The 21068-nt window shown below is 36.7% G+C and overlaps 1 protein-coding gene across 1 annotated transcript in view; it reads left to right on the forward strand.

The window, feature by feature from the left end:
• Window positions 1-21068, forward strand: part of ARHGAP30 (Rho GTPase activating protein 30) — a 209171-nt gene that overhangs the window by 81139 nt on the left and 106964 nt on the right. Inside the window, exon 3 of the mRNA XM_053703002.1 lies at window positions 16245-16389. Coding sequence (XP_053558977.1) covers window positions 16245-16389 — 145 coding nt within the window. The remainder of the gene's footprint in view (window positions 1-16244; window positions 16390-21068) is intronic.

Below are 21068 nucleotides of genomic sequence, written 5' to 3' on the forward strand. Positions count from 1 at the left end.
GGTTGTAATGTGGGGGATTGTGTTTTTTTTTACAGGCAAAAGAGCTGTTTTCTTTGGGGCATGCCCCGCAAAGGGCCCTGTTCAGGGCTGGTAAGGTAATAGAGCTGTTAACTTTTGTAATTTAGTATAGGTTAGGGCATTTTTTTTATTTTGGGGGGCTTTGTTATTTTATTAGGGGGCTTAGATTAGGTGTAATTAGTTTAAAATTCTTGTAATATTTTTTTATTTTTTTGTAATTTAGTGGGGGGGGGTTTGTACTTTAGTTTAGTTTTTTTAATTGTATTTAATTGTAGGTACTTGTAGTTAATTTATTTAATGATAGTGTAGTGTTAGGTTTAATTGTAACTTAGGTTAGGATTTATTTTACAGGTAATTTTGTAATTATTTTAACTAGGTAGCTATTAAATAGTCAATATCTATTTAATAGCTATTGAACCTAGTTAAAATGAATACAAAGTTGCCTGTACAATAAATATAAATGCTAAAATAGCTACAATGTAACTATTAGTTATATTGCAGCTATATTAGGGTTTATTTTACAGGTAAGTCTTTAGTTTTATATAGGATTCATTTATTTAGTTAATTTAATGATAGTGTAGTGTTAGGTGTAATTGTAACTTAGGTTATGATTTATTTTACAGGTAAATTTGTATTTATTTTAGCTAGGTAGTTATTAAATAGTTATTAACTATTTAATAACTATTGTACCTAGTTAAAATAAATACAAAGTTGCCTGTAAAATACATATAAATCCTAAAATAGCTACAATGTAACTATTAGTTATATTGAAGCTATATTAATAGCTAGTAGGGGGCTTAGATTAGGTGTAATTAGTTTAAAATTATTGTAATATTTTATTATTTTTGGTAATTTAGTGTTTGTTTGTATTTTGGTACTTGTATGATGGATGGAAGACCTCTTCTTGCCCCGCTTGGATGAAGACTTCTGCCGGTCTGGATGTCCTCTTCTGCCCCATCGGATGAAGACTTCGGCCCGGCTGGGTGAACAAGACTCAAGGTAGGGAGATCTTCAGGGGGGTAGTGTTAGGTTTATTTAAGGGGGGTTTGGGTTAGAGTAGGGGTATGTGGGTGGTGGGTTGTAATGTGGGGGGGGGGATTGTGTGTTTTTTTTACAGGCAAAAGAGCTGTTTTCTTTGGGGCATGCCCCGCAAAGGGCCCTGTTCAGGGCTGGTAAGGTAATAGAGCTGTTAACTTTTGTAATTTAGTATAGGGTAGGGCATTTTTTTTTATTTTGGGGGGCTTTGTTATTTTATTAGGGGGCTTAGATTAGGTGTAATTAGTTTAAAATTCTTGTAATATTTTTTTATTTTTTGTAATTTAGTGGTTTTTTATTTTTTGTAATTTAGTGGGGGGGTTTTGTACTTTAGTTTATTTAATTGTAGATAATTGTAGGTACTTGTAGTAAATTTATTTAATGATAGTGTAGTGTTAGGTTTTATTGTAACTTAGGTTAGGATTTATTTTACAGGTAATTTTGTAATTATTTTAACTAGGTAGCTATTAATTAGTCAATAACTATTTAATAGCTATTGTACCTAGTTAAAATAAATACAAAGTTGCCTGTAAATTAAATATAAATGCTAAAATAGCTACAATGTAACTATTAGTTATATTGCAGCTATATTAGGGTTTATTTTACAGGTAAGTATTTAGTTTTAAATATGAGTCATTTATTTAACTATAGTAAATTTATTTCGTTTTATTTAAATTATATTTAAGTTAGGGGGTGTTAGTGTTAGGGTTAGACTTAGGTTTAGGGGTTAATAACCTTATTATAGTAGCGGCGACGTTGGGGGCGGGAGATTAGGGGTTAATAATTGTAGGTAGGTGGCGGCGATGTTAGGGAGGGCAGATTAGGGGTTAATAAAATGTATTATAGTGTTTGCGAGGCGGGAGTGCGGCGGTTTAGGGGTTAATACATTTATTATAGTTGCGGCGATTTGCGGTCGGCAGATTAGGGGTTAATACTTGTAGTTAGATTGTGGCGACGTTGGGGGGGGGCAGATTAGGGGTTAATAACTATAATGTAGGGGTTGGCGGTGTTAGGGACAGCAGATTAGGGGTTAATAGCTATAATGTAGGCGGCGGCGATATCGGGTCGGCAGATTAGGGGTTAATACTTGTAGTTAGATTGCGGCGACGTTGGGGGGGGCAGATTAGGGGTTAATAACTATAATGTAGGGGTCGGCGGTGTTAGGGACAGCAGATTAGGGGTTAATAGCTATAATGTAGGCAGCGGCGATATTCGGTCGGCAGATTAGGGGTTAATACTTGTAGTTAGATTGCGGCGACGTTGGGGGAAGCAGATTAGGGGTTAATAACTATAATGTAGGGGTCGGCGGTGTTAGGGACAGCAGATTAGGGGTTAATAGCTATAATGTAGGTGGCGGCGATATCGGGTCGGCAGATTAGGGGTTAATACTTGTAGTTAGATTGCGGCGACGTTGGGGGGGCAGATTAGGGGTTAATAACTATAATGTAGGGGTCGGCGGTGTTAGGGACAGCAGATTAGGGGTTAATAGTTATAATGTAGGTGGCGGCGATATTTGGTCGGCAGATTAGGGGTTAATAAAATAATGCAGGTGTCAGCGATAGCGGGGGCGGCAGATTAGGGGTTAATAAGTGTTAGATTAGGGGTGTTTAGAGATTCGGGGTACATGTTAGGGTGTTAGGTGCAGACTTAGTGTTTCCCCATAGGAAACAATGGGGCTGCGGTGTTAGTTTTTTTCAGCCGAAACTCCCATTGTTTCCTATGGGGAAATGCCGAATTTTAACGAGCTAATTCGGATTTATTCGGAGATACGGCAGCTATTTCGGATTCATTCGGTAGATTCGGAAGTATTTTAATTCGGAAATCCGAATCGATCCGAATCTCTGAATTTACCGAATTTACCGAATTTCCGAATTAATCCGAAACGAACCGCACATGTCTACTGGAGGACCACTTCTGCCCGGTTGGATGAAGACGTCTCCCAGTAGGGTGATCTTCAGGGGGTTAGTGTTAGGTTTTTTTTAAGGGGGGATTGGGTGGGTTTTAGAGTAGGGTTGGTTGTGTGGGTGGTGGGTTTTAATGTTGGGGGGGGATTTGTAATTTATTTTACAGGTAAATGAGCTGATTACTTTGGGACAATGCCCCGCAAAAGGCCCTTTTAAGGGCTATTTGTAATTTAGTGTAGGGTAGGGCTTTTTTTTATCTTGGGGGGCTTTTTTATTTTGTTAGGGGGATTAGATTAGGTGTAATTAGTTTAAAAATCTTGTAATTTGTTTATTATTTTCTGTAATTTAGTGTTTGTTTTTTTTGTACTTTAGATAATTTTATTTAATTTAGGGAATTAATTTAATTGTAGTGGTAGTGTTAGGTGTAATTGTAACTTTGGTTAGGTTTTATTTTACAGGTACATTTGTCTTTATTTTAGCTAGGTAGCTATTAAATAGTTAATAACTATTTAATAACTATTGTACCTAGTTAAAATAAATACAAACTTGTCTGTAAAATAAAAATAAACCCTAAGCTAGCTACAATGTAACTATTAGTTATATTGTAGCTAGCTTATGGTTTATTTTATAGGTAAGTATTTAGTTTTAAATAGGAATAATTTAGTTAATGATAGTTATTTTTATTTAGATTTATTTAAATTATAATTAACTTAGGGGGTGTTAGGGTTAGGGTTAGACTTAGGTTTAGGGGTTAATAACTTTAATATAGTGTCGGCAACGTTGGGGGTGGTAGATTAGGGGTTAATAAGTGTAGGTAGGTTTGCAATGACATTGGGGGCGGCAGATTAGGGGTTAATAAATATAATGTAGGTGTCGGTGATGTTGGGGGCAGCAGATTAGGGGTTAATAAGTGTAAGATTAGGGGTGTTTAGACTCAGGGTTCATGTTAGGGTGTTAGGTGTAGACATAAATGTATTTTCCCCATAGGAATCAATGGGGCTGCGTTAGGAGCTAAACGCTGCTTTTTTGCAGGTGTTAGTTTTTTTTTCAGCCGGCTCTCCCCCATTGATTCCTATGGGGAAATTGTGCATGAGCATGTTCAGCCAGCTCACCGCTAACGTAAGCAGCGCTGGTATTGAGGTGAGATGTGGAGCAAAATTTTGCTCTACGATCACTTTTTTGCGGTTAACGCCAGGTTTGGAAAAACCCGTAATACCAGCGCTGTCTGTAAGTGAGCGGTGAACATAAACTGCTCGTTAGCACCGCACAGCTTCTAACGCCAAACTCGTAATCTAGCCGTATATATTTTTTAAAACTGGTTTACAGAGATATTTTCTATTACTGTACCTTTCAGCAGGATATATTTTTGCAAGCTCTGCAGCATATCTCCACACTTGCTATAATAAAAATGACATACTGTACATAATTTGGCATTTAATGTTTTATCAGGCTTAAAGGGCCAGTTCACGCACAGTAAGCAAAAAGTTAATCAAATCAGTATGGCTAAAGAAAAAACAGATTGCAACAATAAAACAAATGGATGGAGTAAATATTAATATATTTTTTTTATCTTTGAAATTTCCACTGTATCGGTTGTGCGACGCAAGGCAGGGGCGCCCTTACTCGGCAGAACAAACATTACCACAAAGCACCTCCCTCTCCAATAAGACGTGGTATGCAAAAGACTGTTGACTCTTTAATAAGCTAATAGCACAAGTGTGATAATTTCTGTGGGTACACGCTAGTTCCAGTGAGTGTGAGCACGCGAGAGCACGCTTGCATAGACCACCTTTCATTCCTGGAATTGATCGATCTGTGTAGATGTAGGTGTTCATCATGTGTACAGTTTTATGCACATGTCCATGTAAATTAAGCAATATGGCCCAGATTACTAGTGGTTATGCTAGCTTGGGACCATGATATAGGCAGTACCGCTGGACAATGCTACAATAGGCGCACAACTTGGTAAATCCATTATAAAACAGATTTACCAGAAAAGGTTTAGCGCAGCCAATATCGCTTTAGAGCATCCATTACTTTCAATGGATATCACAACCAAGCTAAATAGTCCTAAAATTACAGTTGAAAGTTATGGGTTGCTTTCAAATGAAAGCCCAAATAGCGCTAGAAGAATTAGCACAACCTGATACCTGAAGTAAAGTGTGAGGGTTATAAAAAAGTTTATATATATCTGTATATATTCATGTAGCTATATAGGTATAGATATATATTAATTTTTTTATTAAAAAAAACATTTAAAAAAAATATACAGTGTATATAAAAAGTCTACACACCCCTGTTAAAATGTCAGGTTTCTGTGATGTAAAAAAATGAGACAAAGATAAATCATTTCAGAACTTTTTCCACCTTCAATGTGACCTATAAACTGTACAACTCAATTGAAAAATAAACTGAAATATTTTAGGTGGAGGAAAGTAAACAAGCAAAACTAAAATAATATGGTTGCATAAGTGTGCACACCCTCTTATAACTGGGGATGTAGCTGTGTTCAGAATTAAGCAATCACATTTAAAATAATGTTAAATAGGAGTCAGCATACACCTGCCATCATTTAAAGTGCCTCTGATTAACCCCAAATAAAGTTCAGCTGCTCTAGTAGGTCTTTCCTGACATTTTATTAGTCGCATCCCACAGAAAAAGCCCGGTCCGCAGAGAGCTTCTAAAGCATCAGAGGGATCTCATTGTTAAAAGTTATCAGTCAGGAGAAGGGTACAAAAGAATTTCCAAGGCATTAGATATACCATGGAACACAGTGAAGACAGTCATCATCAAGTGGAGAAAATATGGCGCAACAGTGACATTACCAAGAACTGGACGTCCCTCCAAAATTGATGAAAAGACGAGAAGAAAACTGGTCTGGGAGGCTACCAAGAGGCCTACAGCAACATTAAAGGAGCTGCAGGAATATCTGGCAAGTACTGGCTGTGTGGTGCATGTGACAACAATCTCCCGTATTCTTCATATGTCTGGGCTATGGGGTAGAGTGGCAAGACGGAAGCCTTTTCTTACGAAGAAAAACATCCAAGCCCAGCTAACTTTTGCAAAAACACATCTGAAGTCTCCCAAAAGCATGTGAGAAAAGGTGTTATGATGGTCTGATGAAACCAAGGTTGAACTTTTTGGCCATAATTCCAAAAGGTATATTTGGCGCTAAAACACTGCACATCACCCAAAGAACACCATACCCACAGTAAAGCATGGTGGTGGCAGCATCATGCTTTGGGGCTGTTGTTCTTGAGCTTGAACTGGGGCCTTAGTCAAGGTAGAGGGAATTATTATTCCAAATACCAGACAATATTGGCACAAAACCTTCAGGCTTCTGCTAGAAAACAGAACATGAAGAGGAACTTCATCTTTCAGCATGACAACGAAAGTCCTGAAGTTAACGCATCTGAGTCTTTTGCTTGCGTGCAAACTTTTTACTTATAAACTTGTAATATACGCGCTAACCTGGGAGCACTAATTTTTTTTATTTATTGTTTGTTTATTGACATTTTCTCAATATACCATATCATACTTCCAACGTGGTGGGAACATTTTTTTTTAATCTTGAGCACAGTTAGCGCTCATGAGGGATAAAAATGTATTGCTCCACTAGTTATATTCAAAATATGATGTTCAAATACATTATTTATAACCTTCTTCAATATATTACTAATGTAACATGCACACTAACCAACCATGGAGCTAGACAGTGTGAGAAAGCCAACCGCAATCTAAAAAAGAACTTTACGTACATACAGAAATATTTATATGGTGTTGTAGAAAGGTGTGGTACATATTTGTGCTCACATCTGATTTTTCCAAAATGTTCTGCTGTCACTAATTTCTTTCTTTCTTTTTTCATTTTCAAGCACACTAAAAACAGAAAGCAAATTAATACACCTTAAAGGGACACGAAAACCCACACATTTTCTTTCATGATTTAGATAGAGCATACAATTTTAAACTACTTTCCAATTCACTACTGTTATCAACTTTGCTTCATTCTCTTGGAATCTTTGGTTGAAGGAGCAGCAATGCACTACTGAGAGCTAGCTGAACACATCAAGTAAGCCAATAGCATGAGGCATATGTGTGTAGCTACCAATAAACAGATAGCTTCCAGAAATGAATTGCTGCTTGTGGGCCAACGTAGGTATGCTTTTTAACAAAGGATACCAATAGAAAGAAGCAAATTATATATAAAAAGTACATTGGGAAGTTTTTTTTCAGGATTCAGACAGAGCATGCAATTTCCAATTCACTTTCATTATCAAAATGTGCACAATCTTTTTATATGCACACCAGCTCCAACTATGAAGTAGGCGTATGTGCAAGAATTCCTAGAATACACGTGCATACATCTTGTGATTGACTGATTAGACTAACTGCTTTTGCATTTTGTATGCATTTGTTAATTAATTCTACTGTATTCAATGCTCCTTTAAAATTGAAGGCTCTATCTGAATCATGAAAGTTTAATATTGAATTACTGTCCCTTTAATACAGGATGCACCGCGTAAAACTCAAATCCATGTTACCGGTGTTAGTGTTTGTTGCTATTTTGTTTTATTGATTGTGACCACCTTGTACATAGATGTGTAAGGTGAAAGGCCTCATTAACAACTTGTCAGACATTTATAGAAAAATAAACTCTCCATAATATTATTATGCTTAATGATTTATTATTATTATAATTCTATTTTTCATTAATAACCATGCATGCTCTTTATATCCAAGCATAAGAAACTACTTGACTCACTTGTTTGATGCTAATGAGCCATTCACGATGAGCCACCATTTAAAAAATGTTATGCAGCTCACATTTCTTGCTGCAGATACTTCTGATTATTTTGCTTTGGCTTTTTTATTTTTTGTTCCCTCCCCCAACAAACAAACAACTTCTGCTTTTAACTACATATACATATTTATTTAATGGATGTTGTAACAATTGTGCTTAACAAATAGAATAAAACATCAGCATAACTCACACATTTCCTTAGTCTAAAACAAAACATTTATTGCAGCGTTGTTTCTAATTTCTGGATGGTGTAATTTATTTAGTGTGCATATTAATAGTATTATGGGAACAAACGCAAGCAGTCACTTACCTTCTGCCTCAAAGCTTATTAGATTTAGTTAAAATGTTTGAAATATTTTGTCTAGATTACAAGTGGAGCTCTATTTCAACATGCACCCGTAAATGAGCAAATTTGCCCCTTTACAGGCACCCTTTAAATAACCAGCCATTGGGCTAGATTACAAGTGGAGCTCTATTTCAACATGCACCCGTAAATGGGCAAATTTGCCCCTTTACAGGCACCCGTTAAATAACCAGCCATTACAAGTGACTGGTTAATGCTCCCACAAGCTTGCTGTTTGATTTTGCGCTAAGCGTAATTAACCAGAGGTCAGAACTCTGGTTAATGATAAAAAGTTGCCAAAATTGCCCCCAAATAAAGTGGACAGTTCTTTAAAATAAATAAAAAATATGAGCATTTTTATTTTTTTTAATAGAAAACTGCACAAAGCAGTTATAAGGGTTAAATTGAGGTGATGGGGGGTATTTGGAAAAAAAACAGCACTGAAAGTGCTTTTACGTAGAGGTGAATGGGGACTGTGTTTTTACTCTAAATTTATATGTACATGCTTATAAAGATATATATTTATGTTTATATGTGTATACACATATAAACATAAATATATATTCATATACATATATATTTAATTATTGCTGCGCAAATTTCCCCCTGCGCTGCACTAGGTGGTTTGCCGTGTCTGACGGCATGAGAAAGAGGCTCCCATTGGAGCCTATGGAAGCACGCTCTCATGAGCGCAAGGCTTCCAGGCAATGCGAATGGGAGGTCGCGCTCACATTGTGCCTCACTTGTAATACCAGCACACATTTATGTGCACTGGTGTTACTAAATGGAGAAATATCGTGCTTGCTTAAGTGCAATATTGCACTCCACTCGTAATCTAGCCCGTAATAGGGTAATTAAGAGCTTGATTACGAGTTTTGCATTATGAGGGGTGCGGTGCTAACTTGCACGTTATTGTCACCGCTCACTTCCCTACAGCGCTGGTATTACAGGTTTTTAAAAAAACATTAACAGGCAAGAAGTGTGCGTAGAGCAAAATTGAGCTCCATACCGCACTCAAATACCAGCTCTGCTGAAAGCTGCGGTGAGCTGTTTTTACGTGCTCGTGCACGATTTCCCCATAGACATCAATGGGGAGAGCCGGCTGAAAAGAGTCTAACACCTGCAATAAAGCAGCATAAAGCTCCGTAACGCAGCCCCATTGATTCCTATGGGGAAACTAAATTTATGTTTAAACCCTAACATGAACCCCGAATCTAAACACCCCTAATCTTACACTTATTAACCCCTAATCTGCCGCCCCCAACATCGCCGACACCTACATTATACTTATTAACCCCTAATCTGCCGCTCCAGACATTGCCTCCACTATAATAAACATATTAACCCCTAAACCGCCGCACTCCCGCCTCACAAAAACACTAGTTAAATATTATTAACCCCTAATCTGCCGCCCCTAACATTGCCGCCACCTACCTACATTTATTAACCCCTAATCTGCCGTCCCCAACGTCGCCGCCACTATACTAAATTTATTAACCCCTAAACCTAAGTCTAACCCTAACACCCTCTATTTTAAATATAATTAAAATAAATCTAAATAAAACCTACTATTATTAAATAAATAATTCCGATTTAAAACTAAATACTTACCTGTAAAATAAACCCTAAGCTAGCTACAATATAACTAATAGTTACATTGTATCTAGCTTAGGTTTTATTTTTATTTCACAGGCAAGTTTGTATTTATTTTAACTAGGTAGAATAGTTACTAAATAGTTATTAACTATTTACTAACTACCTAGCTAAAATAAATACAAATTTACCTGTAAAATTAAACCTAACCTGTCTTACAATAAAACCTAACCTTACACTACAATTAAAAACATTGCCTAAATTAAATACAATTAACTAAATTACAAAAACAAACAAACACTAAATTACACAAAATAAAAAAGAAATTATCACATATTCATTGGAACAGCCAATAGAATGCAAGCTCAATCCTATTGGCTGATTGGATCAGCCAATATGAATTTTTCACCTTTAATTCCGATTGGCTGATATAATTCTATCAGCCAATCGTAATTCAAGGGACGCCATCTTGGATGACGTCACTTAAAGGAACCTTCATTCATCGGTAGTCGTGGGAAGAAGAGGATGCTCCACGCCGGATGTCTTGAAGATGGACCACTCCACGGCGGAAGGATGAAGATAGAAGATGCTGTCTGGATGAAGACTTCTGCCCGTCTGGAGGACCACTTCTGCTGGCTTGGATGAAAACTTCTCCCGGCTTCGTTGAGGATGGATTTCTGGTCTTCAAAACTGTAAGTGGATCTTTGGGGGTTAGTGTTAGGTTTTTTTAAGGGTTTATTAGGTGGGTTTTATTTTTAGATTAGGGGTTTGGGCAATTGAAAAAGAGCTAAATGCCCTTTTAAGGGCAAAGCCCATCCAAATGCCCTTTTCAGGGCAATGGGGAGCTTAGGTTTTTATAGATTAGGTTTTTATTTGGGGGTTTGGTTGTGTGGGTGGTGGGTTTTACTGTTGGGGGGTTGTTTGTATTTTTTTTTTTACAGGTAAAAGAGCTGATTTCTTTGGGGCAATGCCCCGCAAAAGGCCCTTTTAAGGGCTATTGGTAGTTTAGTTTAGGCTAGGGGTTTTTTTTTATTTTGGGAGGGCTTTTTTATTTTGATAGGGCTATTAGATTAGGTGTAATTAGTTTAAATATGTGATAATTTCTTTTTTTATTTTGTGTAATTTAGTGGGGTTTTTTTTTGTAATTTAGGTAATTGTATTTAATTTAGGTAATGTATTTAATTGTAGTGTAAGGTTAGGTTTTATTGTAAGACAGGTTAGGTTTTATTTTAGCTAGGTAGTTAGTAAATAGTTAATAACTATTTACTAACTAGTCTACCTAGTTAAAATAAATACAAACTTGCCTTTGAAATAAAAATAAAACCTACGCTAGCTACAATGTAACTATTAGTTATATTGTAGCTAGCTTAGGGTTTATTTTACAGGTAAGTATTTCGTTTTAAATAGGAATTATTTAGTTAATGATAGCTATGTTTTATTTAGATTTATTTTAATTATATTTAAATTAGGGGGTGTTAGGGTTATGGTTAGACTTAGGTTTAGGGGTTAATAAATTTAGTATAGTGGCGGCGACGTTGGGGGCGGCAGTTTAGGGGTTAATAAATGTAGGTATGTTGGCGGCGATGTTAGGGGTGGCAGATTAGGGGTTAATGATATTTAACTAGTGTTTGTGAGGCAGGAGTGCGGTGGTTTAGGGGTAAATATGTTTATTATAGTGACGGCGATGTCCGGAGCGGCAGATTAGGGGTTAAAAAATGTATTTTAGTGTTTGCGATGCGGGAGGGCCTCAGTTTAGGGGTTAATAGGTAGTTTATGGGGGTTAGTGTATTTTTTAGCACTTTAGTTATGAGTTTTATGTTACGGCATTGTAGCATAAAACTCATAACTACTGACTTTATATTGCATTACGAATCTTGGCGGTATAGGGTGTACCGCTCACTTTTTGGCCTCCCAGGCAGACTCGTAATACTGGCGCAAAGGAAGTACCATTGAAAAAAGACTTTACGCAAATGGCATAAGGTAATTTGCGTTAAGGCCAAAAAAGTGTGCGGTGCCCCTAAACCTGCAAGACTCGTAATACCAGCGGTAGTGAAAAAGCAGCGTTATGAGCCTTAATGCTGCTTTTTCACTCTTACCGCAAAACTCATAATCTAGCCGTAAGTTAGCAAATATTGGGTGATGTTTTTTGGATATCCATAATTTTTTTTGAAAAAATACTTATTGGTGTAAGCAGTACAAGATGTCTGCTTTAAACAGAATCTCAAGGGGGTACTGTGAAGAATTTGTGTTCATCTAAACTTTCGGCCCAATTCCAAGCCATCAGAATTTCTATGTAATTTTGTTTATGTTTTCTAAATAATTTCAATCTACATTGAGCCACAATTTGAGTTATTAAATTGTGTGTGAACTAAGAATATATAAAAGCATAATTAATTAACAAACTGTTGGTTCAGCCAAAAAATGCCAATTGAAACAGTTAAAAGTTAAAAATTCAAATCAGAGAGTTGCTTGAAAGTGTTTTTAATGAACTGAAGTATGGCTGCCAATTTTAAATAGAGACTGTATTGGGAATCATGTTATGTGTTTTAAATCAACTACTCTGCATGAAGGAACCCATATGATTTTTCTATCACCTCTGTTTTATGTGTTTTAAATCAACTATACTGCATGAAGGAACCCATATGATTTTTCTAGCATCTCTGTTTTTCATAGTTTTTCATAGTTTCAAGTGAAAATAAACAACCTTGAAATATTAGACCAAACTATTATATTTCAAATTATAGAAACAAACGCCTAGATTTAGAGTTTGGCATTAGCCGTCAAAACCAGCGTTAGAGGCTCCTAACGCTGGTTTTGGGCTACCGCTGGTATTTAGAGTTTTGTAGTTAAGGGTCTAACGCTCACTTTCCAGCCGCGACTTTTCCATACCGCAGATCCCCCTACGCCAATTGCGTAGCCTATCTTTTCAATGGGATCTTTCTAACGCCGGTATTTAGAGTCTTGGGTGAAGTGAGCGTTAGAAATCTAACGACAAAACTCCAGCCGCCGGTTCATAAAGCTCTTAACTACTGTGCTCTAAAGTACACTAACACCCATAAACTACCTATGTACCCCTAAACCGAGGCCTCCCCACATCGCCGCCACTCTATTATAATTTTTTAACCCCTAATCTGCCTACCGCACACCGCCGCAACCTACGTTATCCCTATGAACCCCTAATCTGCTGCCCCTAACACCGCCGACCCCTATATTATATTTATTAACCCCTAATCTGCCGCCCCCAACGTCGCCGCCATTATAGTAGCGGTGAGGTCCTTATCTGCCGACCGGACCTCACCGCTACTATAATAAATGTATTAACCCCTAATCCGCCTCACTCCCGCCTCAATAACCCTATAATAAATAGTATTAACCCCTAATCTGCCCTCCCTAACATCGCCGACACCTAACTTCAAGTATTAACCCCTAATATGCCAACCGGACCTCACCGCTACTCTAATAAATTTATTAACCCCTAAAGCTAAGTCTAACCTTAACACTAACACCCCCCTAACTTAAATATAATTTAAATCTAACGAAATAAATTAACTCTTATTAAATAAATTATTCCTATTTAAAGCTAAATACTTACCTGTAAAATAAACCCTAATATAGCTACAATATAAATAATAATTATATTGTAGCTATTTTAGGATTAATATTTATTTTACAGGCAACTTTGTATTTATTTTAACCAGGTGCAATAGCTATTAAATAGTTTTTTTTTTTAGGGTTTATTTTACAGGTAAGTATTTAGTTTTAAATAGGAATAATTTTTAAAGTATAGTGTAGTGTTAGGTGTAGGGTTGCACCGATACCGATACTAGTATCGGTATCGGTACCGATACCAAGTATTTGCATGAGTACTTGTACTCGTGCAAATGCACCGATACTTAAACCGATACCTCCACTTCCTACCCATATGCTATCTTGTGGCGTTTTTTTCAAATTGCATGTTCCCATTTCATTTTAAACTGGAGTGGAGACTTAACTAAAAATGTTTTACTACTGCTCTGCCAATACAAATTGCTGTTATTTGTATTATTGTAGGAGAGATCACTGTACCTTGTTCAAACAAACCCCTGAAGTACTGGGCAGTTAATAAACAGATTGCCAGCTCTGGCTAAAATGACCCAAAAATATATTTCTGCCCCATGCAGTAGTTTGGAAAGATAAAGGCTGTTCAACTTAGAATCGAACCTCCATACAAATGTCAGATTGACGTTATATAACAGCCCTACAAGCCAATTGTATCACCCCTTTAAATTTAATATTTTATTGTAATATTTTTTATTTATAAACATGTTCAGTGAACTTTGTGACAAATAAAAATGTTTTATTATTTCATAATGTCTTTTGAATTGCAGTCCTTTATTATAATAATAAAGAAGGAATCTTAAATAATTAGTCTGTATTGTGCTTGGCAAACTGTCACATAACTTTAAAAAAAAAAGTATCGATAATTGGTATCGGCGAGTATTTGAAAACAAGTATCGGTACTTGTACTCGGTCATAAAAAAATGGTATCGGTGCAACCCTAGTTAGGTGTTATTGTAACTTAGGTTAGTTTTTATTTTACAGGTAAATTTCTCTTTATTTTAGCTAGGTAACTATTAAATAGTTAATAACTATTTAATAGCTATTGTACCTGGCTAAAATAAATACAAAGTTACCTGTAAAATAAATATAAATCCTAAAATAGCTACAATGTAATTATTAATTACATTGTAGCTATTTTAGGGTTTATTTTACAGGTAAGTATTTAGTTTTAAATAGGAATAATTTATTAAAGTATAGTGTAGTGTTAGGTGTAAATGTAACTTAGGTTAGTTTTTATTTTACAGGTAAATTTCTCTTTATTTTAGCTAGGTAACTATTAAATAGTTAATAACTATTTAATAGCTATTGTACCTGGTTAAAATAAATACAAAGTTGCCTGTAAAATAAAAATAAATCCTAAAATAGCTACAATGTAATTATAATTTATATTATAGCTATATTAGGGTTTATTTTACAGGTAAGTATTTAGCTTTAAATAGGAATAATTTATTTAATAAGAGTTAATTTATTTTGTTAGATTTAAATTATATTTAACTTGGGGGGGTGTTAGGGTTAGGGTTAGACTTAGCTTTAGGGGTTAATACATTTATTAGAGTAGCGGTGAGGTCCGGTCGGCAGATTAGGGGTTAATACTTGAAGTTAGGTGTCGGCGATGTTAGGGAGGGCAGATAAGGGGTTAATACTATTTATTATAGGGTTATTGAGGCGGGAGTGAGGCGGATTAGGGGTTAATACATTTATTATAGTAGCGGTGAGGTCAGGTCGGCAGATTAGGGGTTAATAATTGTAGGTAGGTGGAGGCGACGTTGGGGGCGGCAGATTAGGGGTTAATAAATATAAAATAGAGGTTGGCGGTGTTAGGGGCAGCAGATTAGGGGTACATAGGGATAACGTAGGTTGGGGAGGTATATGGAGCGGCAGATTAGGGGTTAAAAATAATATGCAGGGGTCAGCGATAGCGGGGGTGGCAGATTAGGGGTTAATAAGTGTAAGGCTAGGGGTGCTTAGACTCGGGGTACATGTTAGGGTGTTAGGTGCAGACTTAGGAAGTGTTTCCCCATAGGAAACAATGGGGCTGCGTTAGGAGCTGAACGCTGCTTTTTTGCAGGTGTTAGGTTTTTTTTCAGCTCAAACTGCCCCATTGTTTTCTATGATGGAATCGTGCATGAGCACGTTTTTGAAGCTGGCCGCGTCCGTAAGCACCGCTGGTATTGAGAGTTGCAGTGGCGGTAAATATGCCTGTACGCTCCCTTTTTGGAGCCTAACGCAGCCCTTCTGTGAACTCTAAATACCAGCGGTATTTAAAAGGTGCGGGAGAAAAAAAGCATGCGTAGCTAACGCACCCCTTTGGCCGCAGAACTCTAAATCTAGCCGAAAGTTACACAATATATTTATGTATAGCAGATAATTGGCTTTAGATGGAACAACATATGAGTGACCTTGTGGGTGCAGCTATAATCGTATGTAGAGAGAAGAAGAGAGGTTATAACACTGTTTCTCACATTAAAAAAATAACATTGAATGCGTAAACTTAAAGGACCACTCAATGCAGTAGAATTACAGTATAAACAATAATAAAAAAGAAGATGATTTAACACCTACTCTGAATATTAAATAAGCAGTAGACTATTTTCTGGCAAATTTATTTTTTATTTATTTTTTCTCCCATTTTCCGGCCCCCTGTATCATGTGACAGACATAAGCCAATCATAGACTAGTATATGTTTACTCTGTAAGATTGCACACATGCTCCGTAGGATCTTGTTCACTAGAAAGTGTGAATATAAAAAGACTGTGCAAAATTTGATAATGGAAGTAAATTTGAAAGTGTCTTAAAACTGCATGCTCTATCTGAATCATAAAAGTTTATTTTGACTTGAGTGTCCCTTTAAACATACACAAGAACAAAATGTATATGCAACATAACATTATATATATATATATCATGATAAATAAAATATATATTTTTTTATCTCTTGTTTTCCAGGCAGGAATTTGATATGGAGCGACCACCTAACCTGAACAAAGACACCTACCTGCAAGATGTCCATTGTGTCAGCTCTCTCTGCAAAGCATACTTTAGAGAACTACCAAATCCTCTCTTGACATATCAGCTATATGACAAATTTGCTGTATGTATAAAACTAGTATCAGAGTGGAGAAATTTTGCTAATTGTTTAGATTTTTCAAATTACTTTTGACATTTGGGGCGCGATCCGATATCGATCGCAGTTTGCGGCGCAAGCGAGGGAACCGGCGTCGCCCGCAGTTTCAGCTCGCAACTCGAGCCATCCCATTTAGGTCGCCGTCAGATGCTAACGTGCCGTAAGTCTCACAAACCAGCGATGTCCAGAAATCTGCGTAAGTACAAATTTCTGGCGTCGCCAGTGACTTGCGCCACGTTAGAAACTGCCGGCGCCTATAAAACCTGACTAAAGTTTAAAACACCCGCACTGTCTAACACGCCTCCCTAACATAGCCCGCACTGTCTAACACGCCTCCCTAACATAGCCCGCACTGTCTAACCCTCTATCCGCTATCCCCCCTCACTAGCCTAACAATAAAAATGCTATTAACCCCTAAACCGCCGCTCCTTTACCCCGCCGCAACCTAATAAAATTATTAACCCCTAAACCGCCGCTCCCGTACCCTGCCGCCAGCTATATTATATCTATAACCCCCTAAAGTGAGCCCCTAACACCGCCGCCATCTATATTAAAATTATTAACCCCTAATGTAAGCCCCTTACACCGCCGCCATCTCTATTAAAATGATTAACCCCTAATTTAATCTACCTACCCCGCCGCCAGCTATATTATCTATATTAACCCTAAGTATATTATAGTTAATATAGTTATTACATTATATATATTAACTATATTAACCCTAATTATATTAGGGTTAATATAGTTAATATAGTTACTATAGTATTTATATTAACTATATTAACTCTATCTAACCCTAACTAAATTTATATTAAATTAATCTAATTCATTTATAAACTAAAATATTCCTATTTAAATCTAAATACTTACCTATAAAATAAACCCTAAGATAGCTACAATATAATTAATAATTACATTGTAGCTATGTTAGGGTTAATATTTATTTTATAGGTAAATTGTTAATTATTTTAACTAGGTATAATAGATATTAAATAGTTATTAACTATTTAATATCTACCTAGTTAAAATAATTACCCAATTACCTGTAAAATAAATCCTAACCTAAGTTACAAATACACCTACACTATCAATAAATTTAATAAACTACTAACATCTATCTAAAAATACAATTAAATTAACTAAACTAAATTACACAAAAAAAAAAAACACTAAATTACAAAAAATAAAAAAAAGATTACAAGATATTTAAGCTAATTACACCTATTCTAAGCCCCCTAATAAAATAATAAACCCCCAAAATAAAAAAAATTCCCTGCCCTATTCTAAATTCAACAAATTTCAAAGCTCTTTACCTTACCAGCCCTTAAAAGGGCCTTTTGTGGGGCATGCCCCAAAGAATTCAGCTCTTTTGCATACAACAAATACAATACCCCCCCCATTACAACCCACCACCCACATACCCCTATTCTAAACCCACCCAAACCCCCCTTAAAAAAGCCTAACACTACCCCCCTGAAGATCTCCCTACCTTGTCTTCACCACACCGGGCCGAACTCCTGATCCGATCCGGGCGATGTCTTCCTCCAAGCGGCAAAGAAGAATTCTTCCTCCGGCGACGTCTTCCTCCAAGCGGCAGCAAAGTCTTCATTCTTCCGGCGGCATCTTCAATCTTCTTTCTTCGCTCCGCCGCCGCGGAGCATCCATCCCGGCCGACTGCTGAACTTGGAATGATGTACCTTTAAATGACGTCATCCAAGATGGCGTCCGCCAAATTCCGATTGGCTGATAGGATTCTATCAGCCAATCGGAATTAAGTTAAAAAAATCTGATTGGCTGATTGAATCAGCCAATCAGATTCAAGTTCAATCCGATTGGCTGATCCAATCAGCCAATCAGATTGAGCTCGCATTCTATTGGCTGTTCCGATCAGCCAATAGAATGCAAGCTCAATCTGATTGGCTGATTGGATCAGCCAATCGGATTGAACTTGAATCTGATTGGCTGATTCAATCATCCAATCAGATTTTTTTAACTTAATTCCGATTGGCTGATAGAATCCTATCAGCCAATCGGAATTCGGCGGACGCCATCTTGGATGACGTCATTTAAAGGTACATCATTCCAAGTTCAGCAGTCGGCCGGGATGGATGCTCCGCGGCGGCGGAGCGAAGAAAGAAGATTGAAGATGCCGCCGGAAGAATGAAGACTTTGCTGCCGCTTGGAGGAAGACGTCGCCGGAGGAAGAATTCTTCTTTGCCGCTTGGAGGAAGACATCGCCCGGATCGGATCAGGAGTTCGGCCCGGTGTGGTGAAGACAAGGTAGGGAGATCTTCAGGGGGGTAGTGTTAGGCTTTTTTAAGGGGGGTTTGGGTGGGTTTAGAATAGGGGTATGTGGGTGGTGGGTTGTAATGGGGGGGGGTATTGTATTTGTTGTATGCAAAAGAGCTGAATTCTTTGGGGCATGCCCCACAAAAGGCCCTTTTAAGGGCTGGTAAGGTAAAGAGCTTTGAAATTTGTTGAATTTAGAATAGGGCAGGGAATTTTTTTATTTTGGGGGTTTATTATTTTATTAGGGGGCTTAGAATAGGTGTAATTAGCTTAAATATCTTGTAATTTTTTTTTTATTTTTTGTAATTTAGTGTTTGTTTTTTTTTGTAATTTAGTTTAGTTAATTTAATTGTATTTTTAGATAGATGTTAGTAGTTTATTAAATTTATTGATAGTGTAGGTGTATTTGTAACTTAGGTTAGGATTTATTTTACAGGTAATTGGGTAATTATTTTAACTAGGTAGATATTAAATAGTTAATAACTATTTAATATCTATTATACCTAGTTAAAATAATTAACAATTTACCTGTAAAATAAATATTAACCCTAACATAGCTACAATGTAATTATTAATTATATTGTAGCTATCTTAGGGTTTATTTTATAGGTAAGTATTTAGATTTAAATAGGAATATTTTAGTTTATAAATGAATTAGATTATTTTAATATAAATTTAGTTAGGGTTAGATAGAGTTAATATAGTTAATATAAATACTATAGTAACTATATTAACTATATTAACCCTAATATAATTAGGGTTAATATAGTTAATATATATAATGTAATACCTATATTAACTATAATATACTTAGGGTTAATATAGATAATATAACTGGCGGCGGGGTAGGTAGATTAAATTAGGGGTTAATCATTTTAATAGAGATGGCGGCGGTGTAAGGGGCTTACATTAGGGGTTAATAATTTTTATATAGGTGGCGGCGGTGTAAGGGGTCAGATTAGGGGATAGATAAGGTAGATGGCGGCGGTTTTAGAGGCTCACAGTAGGGGGTTAGTTTATGTAGATGGCGGCGGGGTCCGGGAGCGGCGGTTTAGGGGGTAATAACTTTATTAGGGATTTCGGGGGGGGGGGGGATCGCGGTTGACAGGGAGATAGACATTGCGCATGCGTTAGGTGTTAGGTTTATTTTAGCAGATCGCGGTTGACAGGGAGATAGACATTGCGCATGCGTTAGGTGTTAGGTTTATTTTCTAGTTAGTTTAGGGAGTTACGGGGCTCCAATAGTCAGCGTAAGGCTTCTTACGGCTGCTTTTTGTGGCGAGGTGAAAATGGAGTAAGTTTTCTCCATTTTCGCCACGTAAGTCCTTACGCTGCATATTGGATACCAAACTGCGCGGGTTTGGTATACCTGCCTATGGCCCAAAAAACTGCGGGCGACGGCAGAAATATACGGGCGTAACTTCTAGGTTACGCCGTATATGTGATACCAAATCCGCGCAAATATTGGCGTCGCCGGCTTTTGCGGGCGACGCTTTATATCGGATCGACCCCTTGGTGTTGTGCTTTCTTTATCTACAACTTTAATTAAGAGCTAGTTGATTAGATAAATTACAGATTTTGTTCCAGCAAATTACCTCTATTTTCCCTAAAAACTATTAAAGGTCATTAAACTCTTACTTTTGTGTGAAGATGGTGCTTTGTCCCACAATCTCTAGAGAAGACAAGAAGCTGTAACATGGGTTTTCAAAATGCTGCAAATTGCCTAAACCAGCTTGTTGTTTTGCAGCATTTGTTGCTACAGAACTTCATTTCTGGCAACTCTAGGGAGACAAGTACAATTTTTACATGAAAGCAAAAGGTATTCAATGTTCTTTTTATCAATAACAGAGAAGGAAACAATCTGCCTTGTGCATTTAACAATTAGACATTTGCCATTTCAATCATTATGTGCATATTCTTATGTAATATTATTTATTATATTCAAATTAATGTAATATGTAATGATGAAAATGAAATGAAAATTGTTTCACAGTTATAAACTGTCAAAATGAATGAAATGGCATCTATTTCCCATTGTGAATAACAACTACACATAATGTAATAAGCTAAATTTAATAAATGTCCCATATATATGTAAATACAGCTCACTAGGTCTCACTAAGGGCTAGATAACGAGTGCAGCATTATTTATCGCTCCCGCTCGCACTTAAACGCCGCTAGAAGTAAGCTTTTTGCAGGCGAAAAATGCAGAACTTCGAATATCAAAATCGCGATAGTAGATAAAAAAAACTAACACCCTATTCGGTCATATTTTCTCATGTGCGCTAACCCAACATGAAAAAATTAATATTTCACATCCCAATGTTCTTCACATAGCAGAACATGTTCTATTTATT

The sequence above is a fragment of the Bombina bombina genome, chromosome 1 (genome assembly GCF_027579735.1).
Source record: "Bombina bombina isolate aBomBom1 chromosome 1, aBomBom1.pri, whole genome shotgun sequence".
Lineage (NCBI taxonomy): Eukaryota > Metazoa > Chordata > Amphibia > Anura > Bombinatoridae > Bombina > Bombina bombina.